This window comes from Centropristis striata, chromosome 3, assembly GCF_030273125.1.
Source record: "Centropristis striata isolate RG_2023a ecotype Rhode Island chromosome 3, C.striata_1.0, whole genome shotgun sequence".
Lineage (NCBI taxonomy): Eukaryota > Metazoa > Chordata > Actinopteri > Perciformes > Serranidae > Centropristis > Centropristis striata.
This window is the reverse complement of record NC_081519.1, coordinates 31,477,696-31,490,818: the sequence shown is the minus strand read 5'-3', so window position 1 is coordinate 31,490,818 and position 13,123 is coordinate 31,477,696. Positions and strand designations below refer to the sequence as shown.

At 39.3% G+C, this 13,123-nt stretch overlaps 1 protein-coding gene across 1 annotated transcript in view; it reads left to right on the top strand.

Annotated features, from left to right (window-relative positions):
- LOC131969091 (copine-9-like) overlaps positions 1-13,123 on the top strand; it is a 187,009-nt gene that overhangs the window by 38,516 nt on the left and 135,370 nt on the right. The window contains exon 3 of the mRNA XM_059330229.1: positions 34-80. Within this exon, the coding sequence (XP_059186212.1) occupies positions 34-80 (47 nt within the window). The remainder of the gene's footprint in view (positions 1-33; positions 81-13,123) is intronic.

Here is a 13,123-nt window from a genome sequence, read left to right as displayed (position 1 = left end):
GTTAAACATGTATATATTTGTTTCTCTCCTCAGTGGTCGTGTTATACGTGCAAGGCCTGGGGACCAAGGAATGGAGAGAGGTGAGTGAAATCCCAATAAACACAATGCTACAGATGAATTTATCAATACAATATATAGTATGAGCCTATTCCCAAGAATCACCAGACCCAGCAGAATTACATCTCATTCTGCCACCCTCATTGATAATATTTTCGCTAATGACATCGATAACAATACAATAAGTGGATTGTTAATCAATGACATAAGTGACCACTTGCCAGTGTTTACAGTTTATGATATCAGTCACAGTAAAAAGTCAAACAAGCAAACAGTATACAGACGGGTAAGAACAGAAGAATCCATTAACACTCTGAAAAATAAATTATTGGAATATCACTGGGGATTGATGTATAGAGAAAAAGATGTTGACCTTGCATATAATGAGTTTCTGAGAATATTCTCCTCATTATATAATAAGCATTGTCCACTTAAGAAATATAACAGAAAATGCTACGCAAATTGTCCTTGGATTTCAAAAGGTTTACAAAATGCCTGTAAAAAGAAAAATACACTTTACAGGGATTTCATTAGACATAGAACTAAAGAGGCAGAAAATAAGTATAAAAAATATAAAAATAAGTCAACTGATATTATAAGGGCAGTAAGAAGGATTACTACATATTATATGAGATGATAATAAAAATAACATTAAAGGAATATGAAAAAATACTAAACAATATAATAAGAAGAGGATCTAAACACAATAGTCTACCTAAGTATTTTATGGACAAGAATAATGAAAACTGTAATATGAAAGAGGTGGCAAACAGCTTCAATGAGTGTGGGACCTGACCTTGCAAGAAAAATCCCTGAGTCAGGTACATATGATGAGTACAGTGGCGGTTCTAGACCAGTTTTACTGTGGGGGCCAAGGAGGGGCCAGTGTTTAATCAGAGGGGCACATTAAAAATGGCAAAGATGATATTTAAGCATTCAAAACCTTTATTTTAGCTTATTTAAAAATCTATTTTAAGTATCTTTGGAATATACAAATATATTGATTAAAACAATGAGACTTACCAACAATAACAATTTTTTTTGTACGACAATGACATTTCTAATTTTTTTGCACAATTACTTTTTTTTATTTTGAAAGTGCAGTACAATGAGAATTATCTTTTTTTAATATATATACACAAGCTTTTATTGCACAATTAAACTATTATACAATGTACACATTCTGGGTTCCTTTTCGTACAATGAGATATTGTTTGAACAAAAAAAAGGTAAGAATTGTTCTGTTGTTCATCGTTATAAATCTATAATTTTATTATTAATTTGACACAGGGGCCACAGCAGGGGCCAAGGGCTTCTTCACAGTGGCAGTGGCCCCTGGAGGCCCCTGTGTAGAACCGCCACTGGATGAGTATTTATCGGAGAGAAATCATTGCTCATTGTTTCTTCAAGCAGTGGATGAAAATGAAATTTTGAATATTGTTAAAAAGTGTAAGCACAAAGAGTCCATATCAATATGTCACTAGTAAAGAAGGTAATTGGGGGAATTTCAAAGCCATTAACATACATCTGTAATTTATCATTTCAAACCGGTTCATTTCCCCAAAAAATGAAAATAGCTAAAGTCATACCTCTGTTCAAGGCTGGAAACAAACATCATTTCACAAACTATAGACCTGTCTCCTTGCTACCACAATTCGCAAAAAATCTGGAAAAACTCTTCAACAACAGATTGGACGCATTTTTAGAAAAGCATAAAATACTTGTAGAAAATCAGTATGGGTTTAGGTCAAACAGATCTACATCATTGGCATTGATTGAGGCAATAGAAGAAATCACAAATGCCATAGATAGCAAGCAATATGCTGTTGGACTATTCATTGATTAAAAAAAAGCTTTTGACACAATCAACCATGAAATATTGATCAAGAAACTGGAAAGATATGGTATCAGGGGATTAGTGCTGGATTGGGTGAAAAGCTATCTAAGTGGGAAACAGCAGTTTGTGAAACTGGGTGATTTTGTTTCTCCATGTTTGGACATTGCTTGTGGGGTACCCCAGGGGTCAGTGTTGGGCCCTAAGTTTTTCATTTTGTACATTAATGACATATGTAAGATCTCTAAGGTATTACATTTTGTGCTGTTTGCAGATGACACAAATATTTTCTGTTCCGGGGATAACTTACAAAAGCTACAGAAGGACATTACTATAGAAATGAACAAACTAAAAAAATGGTTCGACAGAAATAGATTATCACTAAATTTGAGCAAGACAAAAACAATGCTGTTTGGTAATTGTACATTGAATACTCAGGTAACAATAACAATAGATGGAGTTGAAATAGAAAGAGTTCATGAAATTACATTTTTTGGGTGTAACCATAGATGACAGAATCAATTGGAAATCACATATCAAACATGTACTAAGTAAAGTCGCAAGAACCATCACTCCACACTCTTTACTGTTCTCTGGTTTCACCATACTTTCAATACTGTGCTGAAGTTTGGGGGAATAACTATAAAACATATCTATGGCCATTAACCATCATGCAAAAAAGGGCAATACGGATCATTAACAACGCTAGCTATCAGGAACACACAAACTCATTATTTCTACAGTCCAAATTACTAAAATTTACAGACATCGTAGGCTATCAAACAGCTCAAATAATGTTCAAAGCAAAAAATAATGAATTACCAATAAATATACAGAAATGATTTAGTATTCATGAGGAGAGTTATAATTTAAGGGGTAAAAGTAACTTTAATTTAGCGCTAATTCGCACAAACAGGAAGGGTTTTTGTGTCTCAGTCAGCAGGGTGAGACTATGGAACAAGCTCACTCTGGAGTTGAAGCAATGTCCAAACATGAAGCACCAAGTGTTATGAGGATACTGTGTTTATTTATTTTGATCTTTTTTACACTGGTTGTCATTTTGTGTTGTTGTTTCTTTTCCTTTCGTATGTATGTGTGCGAGTGTTTGTGTATGTATGCATATGTGGGCGAGTGTATGTATGTATGTATGTATGTATGTATGTATAATTACGCTGTATAGGTAAATTATATTTATGTTTTTGTAATACAAGACATGTTTAGACAAGGATTTTAACTTGTCATATTTAAATGCAGGAAAGAGGGAAGACAGCCGTGGAATTTCAAGGTTTCAAAATTGTATTTTTCAAAAGAAAAATATTATGTGTAAATATATAGAATGTTTTCTGACTGGGACTTGTTGCCGGTGTTCGGTTCGAATGAGCTGATGTTGAGACTTGACATGAAGTGTTTCTTTAGTTTTAATGAGTTTTGGAGTTGAACTGTCTGGCCAAGCTGTGTTGGTAATTCAGACAATATAAAGAGTTTTTTTTTTTTTAAAGTGGCTTCAGTATTGACAGATGCTTGCTATATATTGGGGAAAAAACAGTACAAACAACTCAATGTTCTTGTTTGTTTGTGCTGGCTGATAATCAGCATCAGGTAGCTGTGATTACAGTGACATACAGCAGAGCCATACCTGCAGACTGATCCATACTGCTCCATGGGTGTGTGTGTGTGTGTGTGTGTGTGTGTGTGTGTGTGTGTGTACTGCTCTGCTGAAAGCCTCCTCCTCCTGTGAGACTGATGGGGATCACTGAGATCTATGTGTATGTGTTTGGAACCCCACTGGGGTAAGACTGATTTTCTTTGATAGCACAAAGCACAAATGACTGCAAGACAGAGAGAGAGAGAGAGAGAGAGAGAGAGAGAGAGAGAAAGAGAGAGAGAGAGAGAGAGAGAGAGAGAGAGAGAGAGAGAGAGAGAGAGAGAGAGAGAGAGAGAGAGAGAGAAAGAGAGAGAGAGAGAGAGAGAGAGAGAGAGAGAGAGAGAGAGGCTTTCTATATGTTTACACAGCCTCCGTGTTCCAGGCCGACCTCCCAAAGCGTCTCGGATGGTTTTCCAATTTATGAATTCCTATATTTGGCTGCTGAGGCTTCACAGAAGGGCTCAGTTTTTATTACACTCTGTTTGCTCTAAAACTCTCTGATCAGTGTGACCGTGACAGGACACTTTGCTCCACGCTTGCTTAGACTCTCTTTAGTTGTGACCTTACTGGAGGAAAGCACATTTGGTTGGTTCGTATGGGCTATTTAAAATGACAAATGCTTTTCAAAGGACTGCTGGTATTTTCAATCTCAGCCTTGTTTTCTGATTTTTTTCCTGAAAGTTTATTTCGAATATGAAAACAAAATTAAAAAAAAAAAAAAAAAAAGTCAGACAAAACATTTAACATGACATGTAGACTACATATATTCGAAAAGGAGTGAGAAGAAGTAAAACTTATAAACTCCCACTGACTACCAGTGTCCTGCTGGTCTCATTCTCCTGGCTGCTATTTTCCGGCTCAACCTTGGTATTCCCTCATACAGAGTCTTGTTAGTAACATGTATACTCTTACTGATGTTTAGTACTGCACACAGCATTCTGGTGTAGCACCCATCTAGAGACTTCTGCAGGGTTGGCTTCAGGGTCCAGCATTCACCGTTGCGTAGAAGAAGCTAAGTTTGATTTGACGGGGGAGGTTGGAGTTCCATACACTGGTCATGCCATTCAGGGCCCTCAATGCAAGTGCCTTCTTCACTTTCAGGTCTTGCTCGGTTGAGTTGACCCATGAGCCCAGGTACTTGAAGTCCTTGACTTCCTTCAGCACAGTGCCTCCTGTCGTTGTGAGAGAGAGCTCAGGGTGAAGGTTGTGGAGGTTTTGAATGTGAGCAGCAGAATCTTGAAGTCAACAGGAGGAGGATCAGTTTGTTGTTTGTAGTTTGTTATCATTTTTTAAAAACTTGTTTCTATTTCTATTTCAGTTAACGAAAATGTTTTTTCAATTCTAGTTTTCGTTATTTCGTTAGTTTTCGTTAACTATTGGTATGAAGAGGTGCTATTATGGGAGAGAGATGGGCGAAGGAGAAAGTATGCGAGTATGCATGTACAAAATCAAGCTACACTGATACTCAGAGCTTGACTTCCAGACTTACATCCAGATTGATCCTGCCTGTGAACACCGTTGTTACTGCCTCTTTCAAGTCCAATAACATAAAGTTATCAAATCATGTTAATGTTTTTGATATGCAGCTCTGTATATAAGTTTGTTGTAGCTGTATGTAATGCCTAGTCATCATCACGGCCTCTTTAATTCTCTTTCACTGGACATTATTTTTTTAAAATCAAATTCAAGTTATTATCCCTTATCTCTTTCTTTTAGTCCAGGTCCCGAGGTTTGCTATTTTCAGCATGATTCACTAAAACAAGTTTCTGTCATGCTTAGAGGCAATATACCTTTTAAAACTTCAGAATGAGTTGTTGGGAAAATATTAGGTTGCTTGGAGCGATACAGTAATCCTATCACATGGATTTAGAAACTGTGTAGGATAAATTCTCAAGCCTTCATCAAAGCAAATACATTACAGTTGGAAAATATCATAAAATGCCTCCTGCTTCTGTGAAAAGATAAAAGTTCATCTGGGAGCATCCTGAACTTTATTTTCCGTGCTGCTTCTCTATCTCAGCAGCGGACCAAAGCTTTTCTTTCTTGCTGTGGAATTTCCGGGGCCTTTTGCCGTTGATTAAAGCAGCAAGAGAGGCACGTGGTTTTAGCTGTGAATGTATTTTCCGCTGCTCTTTATTTTTATAAATCCGAGCTGATTGAAGAGCAGAGGAGCTTTCTTTAGGCCTGGGTTGCCAGTTTGGAGTGCGGCCACGGTTGGAGATTGTCCATATGGTTCCAGGTCCCACTCAGCTGCCCACTTCCTCCTCATACAGTCTCCTTGGATGTTAGTGTAGCTGTCTGTGAGGGAGCAAAAGGAAACAAGCATCCTCCCTGCGACATGTGCATTGTCACCAGCTTGTAGTGTGTGGGCTGTCTGAACACATTGGCAGATCTGGCTCGAGGCGCATTTTCATACAATTAGCAGAAATCTAATTCTCACACTAATATGGAGAGAAAAATAATTACACCTCTGCCAAAAAAACTGTCTTGTGGGTGACGGAGAAGAAACTGCAAAAAAAAGAAAACTTAGCAAACAAAAGAAGAAGATGTCCAAAACCAAGCTTATTAAAATATACTTCTTGTCAGTGTGTGTTTTTGTGTGTGAGAGGGACAGGGACACAGCTCATATTCCATTATATGAAGCCAATCCCCAGTCTACCTCTCATCTTTGGCAGTGGTGGGTTTGTTACCCAAAACACGTAATATTTCTCTTTGTTCGTTTCAGAAAAGATTTTACTTCTTAGCGTTTGGGAGCGATTCTTGCTTAGAATTCCTCTCCTTTCACCTCAAAAATAATAATAATACATTTAATTTGTAAAATACTTTTCATTGTTAAAAGCAATCCCAAGGTGCTACAGAGTACAATAAGATTAAAAGCAGGTTTAAAACCAAAGCACAACAATACATTTAATAAAAGGCCTATTTAATAAACTTTAAGAGAAAGGTTTTTAGGCCTTTTTTAACTCTTAATAGGGCACTCATTGAAATACTTGCAAATTCTAAATTTCAACCCTAGAGAATATTGGAGGATATTACATACGGCCAGAATGTGGACTGTGGAATGTGTAAAAAACAAGAGGGGGGTAATATTTAGAGGAAAATGTTTACGAGACTAAAGTAGCAAATCTATTAGAAAAAAATGTGCAGATTTATGAGATTTAAAGTGGAGAATCTGCGAGAAAAAAGTTGTTTTTCTTGTAAATCTGTGCCTTTTTTCGTGTAGATTTGCCACTTTAAATCTCTTATCTCTGCGACTTTAATTTAGTAAATTTGCAACTTTTTTCTCGAAATATTAATACATATTAATATGCCATAATAGTCAACTTCTCCTGGTACAAGTCATTGAAGAATAACTCTGTTTGTACAACTGTTTCTTGCAGATTTTTTTTCAAAATTTTTAATTTTTACATTGGAGGTCAAGGTCAATAAAGTTAATATTATTATATTATTATCATACTGATTGGTCAGATGTCATGGTGTCACTGTCTGTGACGTAGCCTGACCCCGGGATTCCACTGGATGCGTAACGACTCCGAAAGTGGTCCGTCCGCAACGGCTGCGTATCTCCGCAGTCCGTCAACACACACCGGATCCGTCAGTGTCGGAGCTGTTGCGGACAGTGTTGTCCCGAGGACGCACGAGATCTCGCGAATTCACGCCTAATCAATTGATACAACTGGAAGATAATCAACATCTCCTCGTTAATGACTGGAGACAAATCCAGCGACTCCATCTTAACGAGCGCTAACGAGGTCGGCCGGCTTGTTAACAAGGGCCTCTTGTTAACAAGCCTTAGCGATCTCTGTTTGTTTACAACAAGCACCGGAGTGAGCGGTGTCAGTGGGGTGAAAAGACGAGTGAAAACCTCTAACCTGTTGATTTCAGGTCTACAAGTTATAAAATACGATCCGCCGTGAACCCGAGGTATTTTATTTTGAAAATATACCGGATGTTTTATTTTGTGCACGACTTCCTGTCCCGAACGATCTGTTCTGTGCTGAATTTTTTTTTTTTTTTTTTATCTGTTCTGTGCTGAATTTATGTGCCGTGCTCCGTCGTCCGACAAAAATAGAAGCTCTGCGCAAGTGTTGCGAGGGCTGTCGGATGGCCATGCGTTGTCGGACTCATTACGCAGCGGATCTGCAGTCGGTGGAATCTCACACATTGATTATAATGGATGCGTAACGGCTCCGACGACAGATCTGCAGCCGTTACGCATCCAGTGGAATCCAGGGGTGATCTTTGCTGATTAGCTGGAAGAAATCCATGTGGTTCTACGACCAAACAGAGAGACATGGGGAACCATTTAGATATCCACTGAAGTTACCAAATACGGTTCTTCGCCCGATAAATGGTTAAAAGAGTCTGTTTTTGAGGAGCCCTCAGGTGGTCTGGGAGGGAATTCCACAGGTGAGGAGCGGCTGAGCAGAAGGTCCGATCACCCATAGTACGGAGCTTAGTCCTTAGGGGGCTGTAAGGTGTCTTTGTTCCTGAGCCGAGGTTACGTGAGGAGGTTTGAGGTGTGAGGAGTTCTTTGAGGTAGGCGGGGCATTTCCATGGATGCACTGATGGGTGAATAGGGAGATTTTGTAGTCGATCCTGGATGAAACAGGAAGACAGTGGAGAGAGTGAAGGACGGGTGTGATGTGGTCATATTTACGCACCTTCATCAGGACCCTAGCTGCGATGTTCCGGAGGTGGTAGAAGGAGGTCTTGCAGAGATGTTTAATGTGGGTGTCAAAAGTGAGATGAAAAATTTTTCACCCAGGTTGGTGATTAGATTAGATTACCTTTTTAAACAATTAGGATCAGCCAATTTTTGTCCTGTGAATGATCAGGGGCCTCATGTATCAATGAGTGCGTAGCTTTCATACTGAAAGATGGCGTACTCCCAAAACTAGAAAAGTACGTACGCAAACTCACCTCCACATGTATCAAACTGTTCCTGCGCCATGTTCTGCGCACCTTTCCTTGATACATCCAACCAGCTGGAACTGAGCGCACATGCACGAGCCACCAACCACGCCTCGGCTCCTCCCGAAAATGAATATGTAGATGACATGCAAATGACAGTCCATAATCAGAATCACAAGTACTTTATTGATCCCTGGAGGGAAATTTGGTATCTATAAAAAAAGTGGAAATAGCAGAATATATAGACTTAAGAAAATATACAATCTTAACATCAAAACATACAGACTTCAACATACTATTGTTGCACAAGTAAGCAGCAGTACGCAGGTGAAGTCTAAAATATGATGATAGATGAAGAAAAAATCATCTATCCTATCATATTTATAACAGGTTATTGAGGGTGGAAAACAGCATTTTCCTCCATTTACCAAGAGCTATAAACCAGTAAACACAAAGCCAGTTGTGTGTAGTTTGAGTTTAGATATGAAACACGTTTTAAATAGAGCATAAAAGACAGTAGTTTCCGCCAAACAAAAGTTTGCGGTGCCCCCGCACATTCTCACGGCACCTCGAAAGGTTGCGGGGCGGTCCGCACATTCTCACGGCACCTCGAAAGGTTGCGGGGCGGTCCGCACATTCTCACGGCAAGTTTACTTTTCATACATGTGATGTGTGCGGGAAAAACAGCGTACGCAATGTTTTTGTGCTTACGCACCATTGATACATGAGGCCCCTGGAAGGTGGGCAATGTTTATGTTTACAGGAGTCTTCTCTTTGTCATTAAATATAGACTGTCAACTCTTTGAGGCATTTCCTAGAATGTGTATCCACATCGTCTGGTTATAAGGGATGGAAATGTCAGATTGGTTGTAGATGGTGTTTAATAATGGAAAAGTATCTCCTGCACTACTTGTTATTGGGGAACAGCACAGAGCTGGCCTGAGGCATATGCAGACTAAGCAGCTGCTAAGGGCCACTAGGCCCGCCAAACAAACTGAATATATGAACTCTCTCTGGGTTCCTCTGTTCATTTCCCCAAATATTTTAATAGCTCTGCTTATCAATATTTATACCAAAAATCGATCAAATGACTAACTTAAACAGAATTGCTTGCATCGACAAACCTACAGAGAATTATCATGCTGATTTCTCTTTAAATGAGCTGAAATATTAAATATCACAGCGTGCACCAAAGTAATTGCTGGGTTCACTTTCCCCAGTACCCCTGGGTAACCAACCAAGGAGTATCTCAACTTCTTTTAGCGTATTACTGTAGTTGTACAGTCGACTAACCCCACTCTCGTCTACTCTCGCCTACCTTCCCAGCAACAAAAGATATATTTTATATGTTAACTGCCACAGTCAAAGGTACTCTGTGGAGTTTTTGGCCATTGTGGAATAATGTGATGTGAGTATGAGTGGGTACACGTTGTGCACACAAGCATTAGTGCTGTACAGTGAACCTGAAGTACAAATCACAACGGCAAATCAGAAAACACAACAGCAAATAATTTACCATTGTGTTTTTTGATTTGTCGTTGTGTTTTCTGATTTGCCATTGTGATTTGCACTTCAGGGTCACCGTAGTGGTAATGGTAAATGGACCTGCACTTATATATCGCTTTTCTAGTCAATTTGCGACCACTCAAAGCGATTTACACTACAGACTGCACTCATTCACCCGTTCACACACACATTCATACTGGTGGCAGAGGCTACCGTAAACGGTGCCACCTACCACCATTGGGAATTCATTCACACACTGATGAACGCAGCATCAGGAGCAATTTGGGGTTCAGTATCTTGCTCAAGGATACCTGGACATGTAGGCTGCCATGGTCAGGGATCAAACCAGCAACCCTCCGATCACTGGATGAATGCTCTACCAACCGAGCAACACCCATTGGCTCTATAGACCATTTCAAACGAGGGGAGGGGGGATGTGCAATTTTATAGGTGTCAAATGTGTTAAAGGTAAATTTTGCTGTGTCTGTCACTGCAGAGTGAGCAGTACATGCAGATAAACTGTGCCTGTCCCAGAGGACACACAGACACAAACACTTCCCTTTCCCAACACCACCATTGAAGAGCATGTGGGAGACACAATACACATTTCTTACAATAATTTCACACTCACATGCTGGTTACACTCAGAAATGTGCCAGCAAAAACACAGAACTGCTAGCAAGTAAACATGGATAAAAAAACAATGCAAGATTCAAATTAGCTTTGCCGATATTTTATGAGCAAGAAAATGCATTTAACATGTTTGTTAGAGCGCAAAAATCCACAATGTGTTTAGTGATTAACACTGTGAAAGTAAATATAGCTTTTGCTGTTTAAAAAAACCCAATCTGGGTTAGATTTTTAAGGCACAAGACATGGTTAGGGAGGGCTCATCCTCATGGTTTTAACAAACTCACAGTTGCTGTTGGTAGAAAACAGGAAGAGGAATTAAATTAATCAGCCCATGAGTCTATTCTTGGTAAAAGTGTTTTATTCAGCTTGCTTGCTGGTCAGACAGACAGCAGATCAAGAGGCAGCTTAGAAAGACTTGTGATAACATACTAGACTTTCTTTGTCTGGACAAGTGTTACGTGATGCAACATATGCTCAAGGGCACCTCAGTGGGGGTAATGAGGGAGGGGGCTGTTTGGTTTTCCAATGTACCTGGAACTTCCACAGTTACTGATGAAAATTAACAATACTGGTGGTATTGTTTACACTGGTGTCTCACACAAGTAACATGAATTAACACAAATGTGATCCTGCTGTCAAACTATCAGGGCACTAAAATTAAAAGCATAAGGTTCCGCAAATGTACAGTGATGGACTTCTGCTGCAGAGACATAGACTGTATATAAATAATGGACGTAGTCACTGTGACGTCACCTGTTGGTTTGTGGACTGCCCGTTGGAAGCAGCGAGTTCAGCGTTCCACTCGTTGCCATCTTGCGTCGCCATCTTGTTTCCGATACGGGGAGCAGACCATATCTGGACTGTGGAGGAGGAGAGGGATCTGATCACTGACTACAGCCTCTCTACACCTCAACCTGACTGAGAGAAGTCACTGCTAATTCATGTTAGCATTAACTGGAGCATTAACTGGGATGTTAGTTTTGGCTAGCAAAAAACAAAAACAAAATGTATGTTACTGAAGTCAGAAAACTGAGCAGCCACTCCTTGGAGTGTCTGTTAGTCCAACCAAACACTGAACAAGACATTTTTACTGAACAAAACATTCAAATAAAGTGTCATTAAGTGAAAATACAGTGAAAGGGTCATGAGACCAATCTGGTAAACATCCTTTTTTATATCTATATAGCGTTATATATAACTTTATTGACACGTTGCCTTGGATACGCATTGTTCTGATTCTCTCCTGATGACGGCTCGCCTTGTTAGTGACCTGTCAATCAAAGGTAGCCACGCCCCAAATCATATGATTCTTTATCTTCTATTTTCTTCTAAATGGGGCCATTATTTGAACTATTAACATGAAATTGTCTTGAACAAGATTTTTTTTTACTAGTGATTGAGACCATAGTGTTGTCCTGAAAAATATTTTCTGAGGTAATAAATCAAGTGAGAAGCTTTCTTATTTTGCACTGAAATGAATGGGCAGACTTTTTTGCAGCCAAACGTAGCGCCCCCTGCTGGAATTTTCAGTTGAATGCAGCTTAAGGCACTTCCTGGTTCAGACACGGAGATTGCCGCCTGTACAGAGACCAAAAAGGCTTTTTAGGCTTTGCTGGTTGCAGGAAATGCCTTTGCTCTGTAACTGAAGCAGTTGTTACTGACTTGCACCCCTACAGGCTGGAGGAGTGAGGAGTCGGTTGTTACAGAACAATCAATAAAACAGGTTTATAAAAAATTACAATTCACTGAAATCTTGGCAGGTCCTTCAGCAGACAGTCATACATGTGCAAAACAGATATTCAGCTGATTCGTCCAGTAGTAGGTGATATTAGCTGCAGACAGACAGACAGACAGACAGACAGACAGACAGATACACACGTACATGCAGCCAAAAGCGGAAATAATCTCACCACTAGAGGTCCTTGTCCAGTAAACATACAGTAGGTTGGTTTAGGCATTTGCAAAAAGCAACTAATGTTGTTATTTCTCTCATAAGCACAGTCTTGAATTTATATACAAAAAGTATCTGATAAATCCACTAACCGAACTGCAGACAACGTGAGCTGGTGAAGAAAGTGGATTATCTCACAGCAGGAGACCAAAATATTTTCCTCAGGAGCAGGTGGAGATCTAAGAGAGTAGATAGTATAGAGTAAAGGATATTTGACATTAGCTGGCCAGGAATCAGATTAACCCTAATGTTTCTCCATGTCTGAACATTTTGTTAACACGAAAACAACTTAATAAGGAAATTTAATATCTCTTTTAACTCAACTGAGGCTATATTTTTGACCAATACCACATGTGGGGATAAGGGAGACAGCTTGAACATTTTAAACTTGTCATGTATTATTCATTTAAATTTTGCATTAGGAGAACGTATGTTGTTTGAACCAATAGCTGTTCACTTGTGTCTCTGGACTGAGTTCAATCCAATCAGACCTCCTCTAAAATATGATATGTGTTGACAAAGGGAATGTAACATCAAACACTCTTATCAGTGTTATCATTCTTTTGTGATGGAAATGTAATCC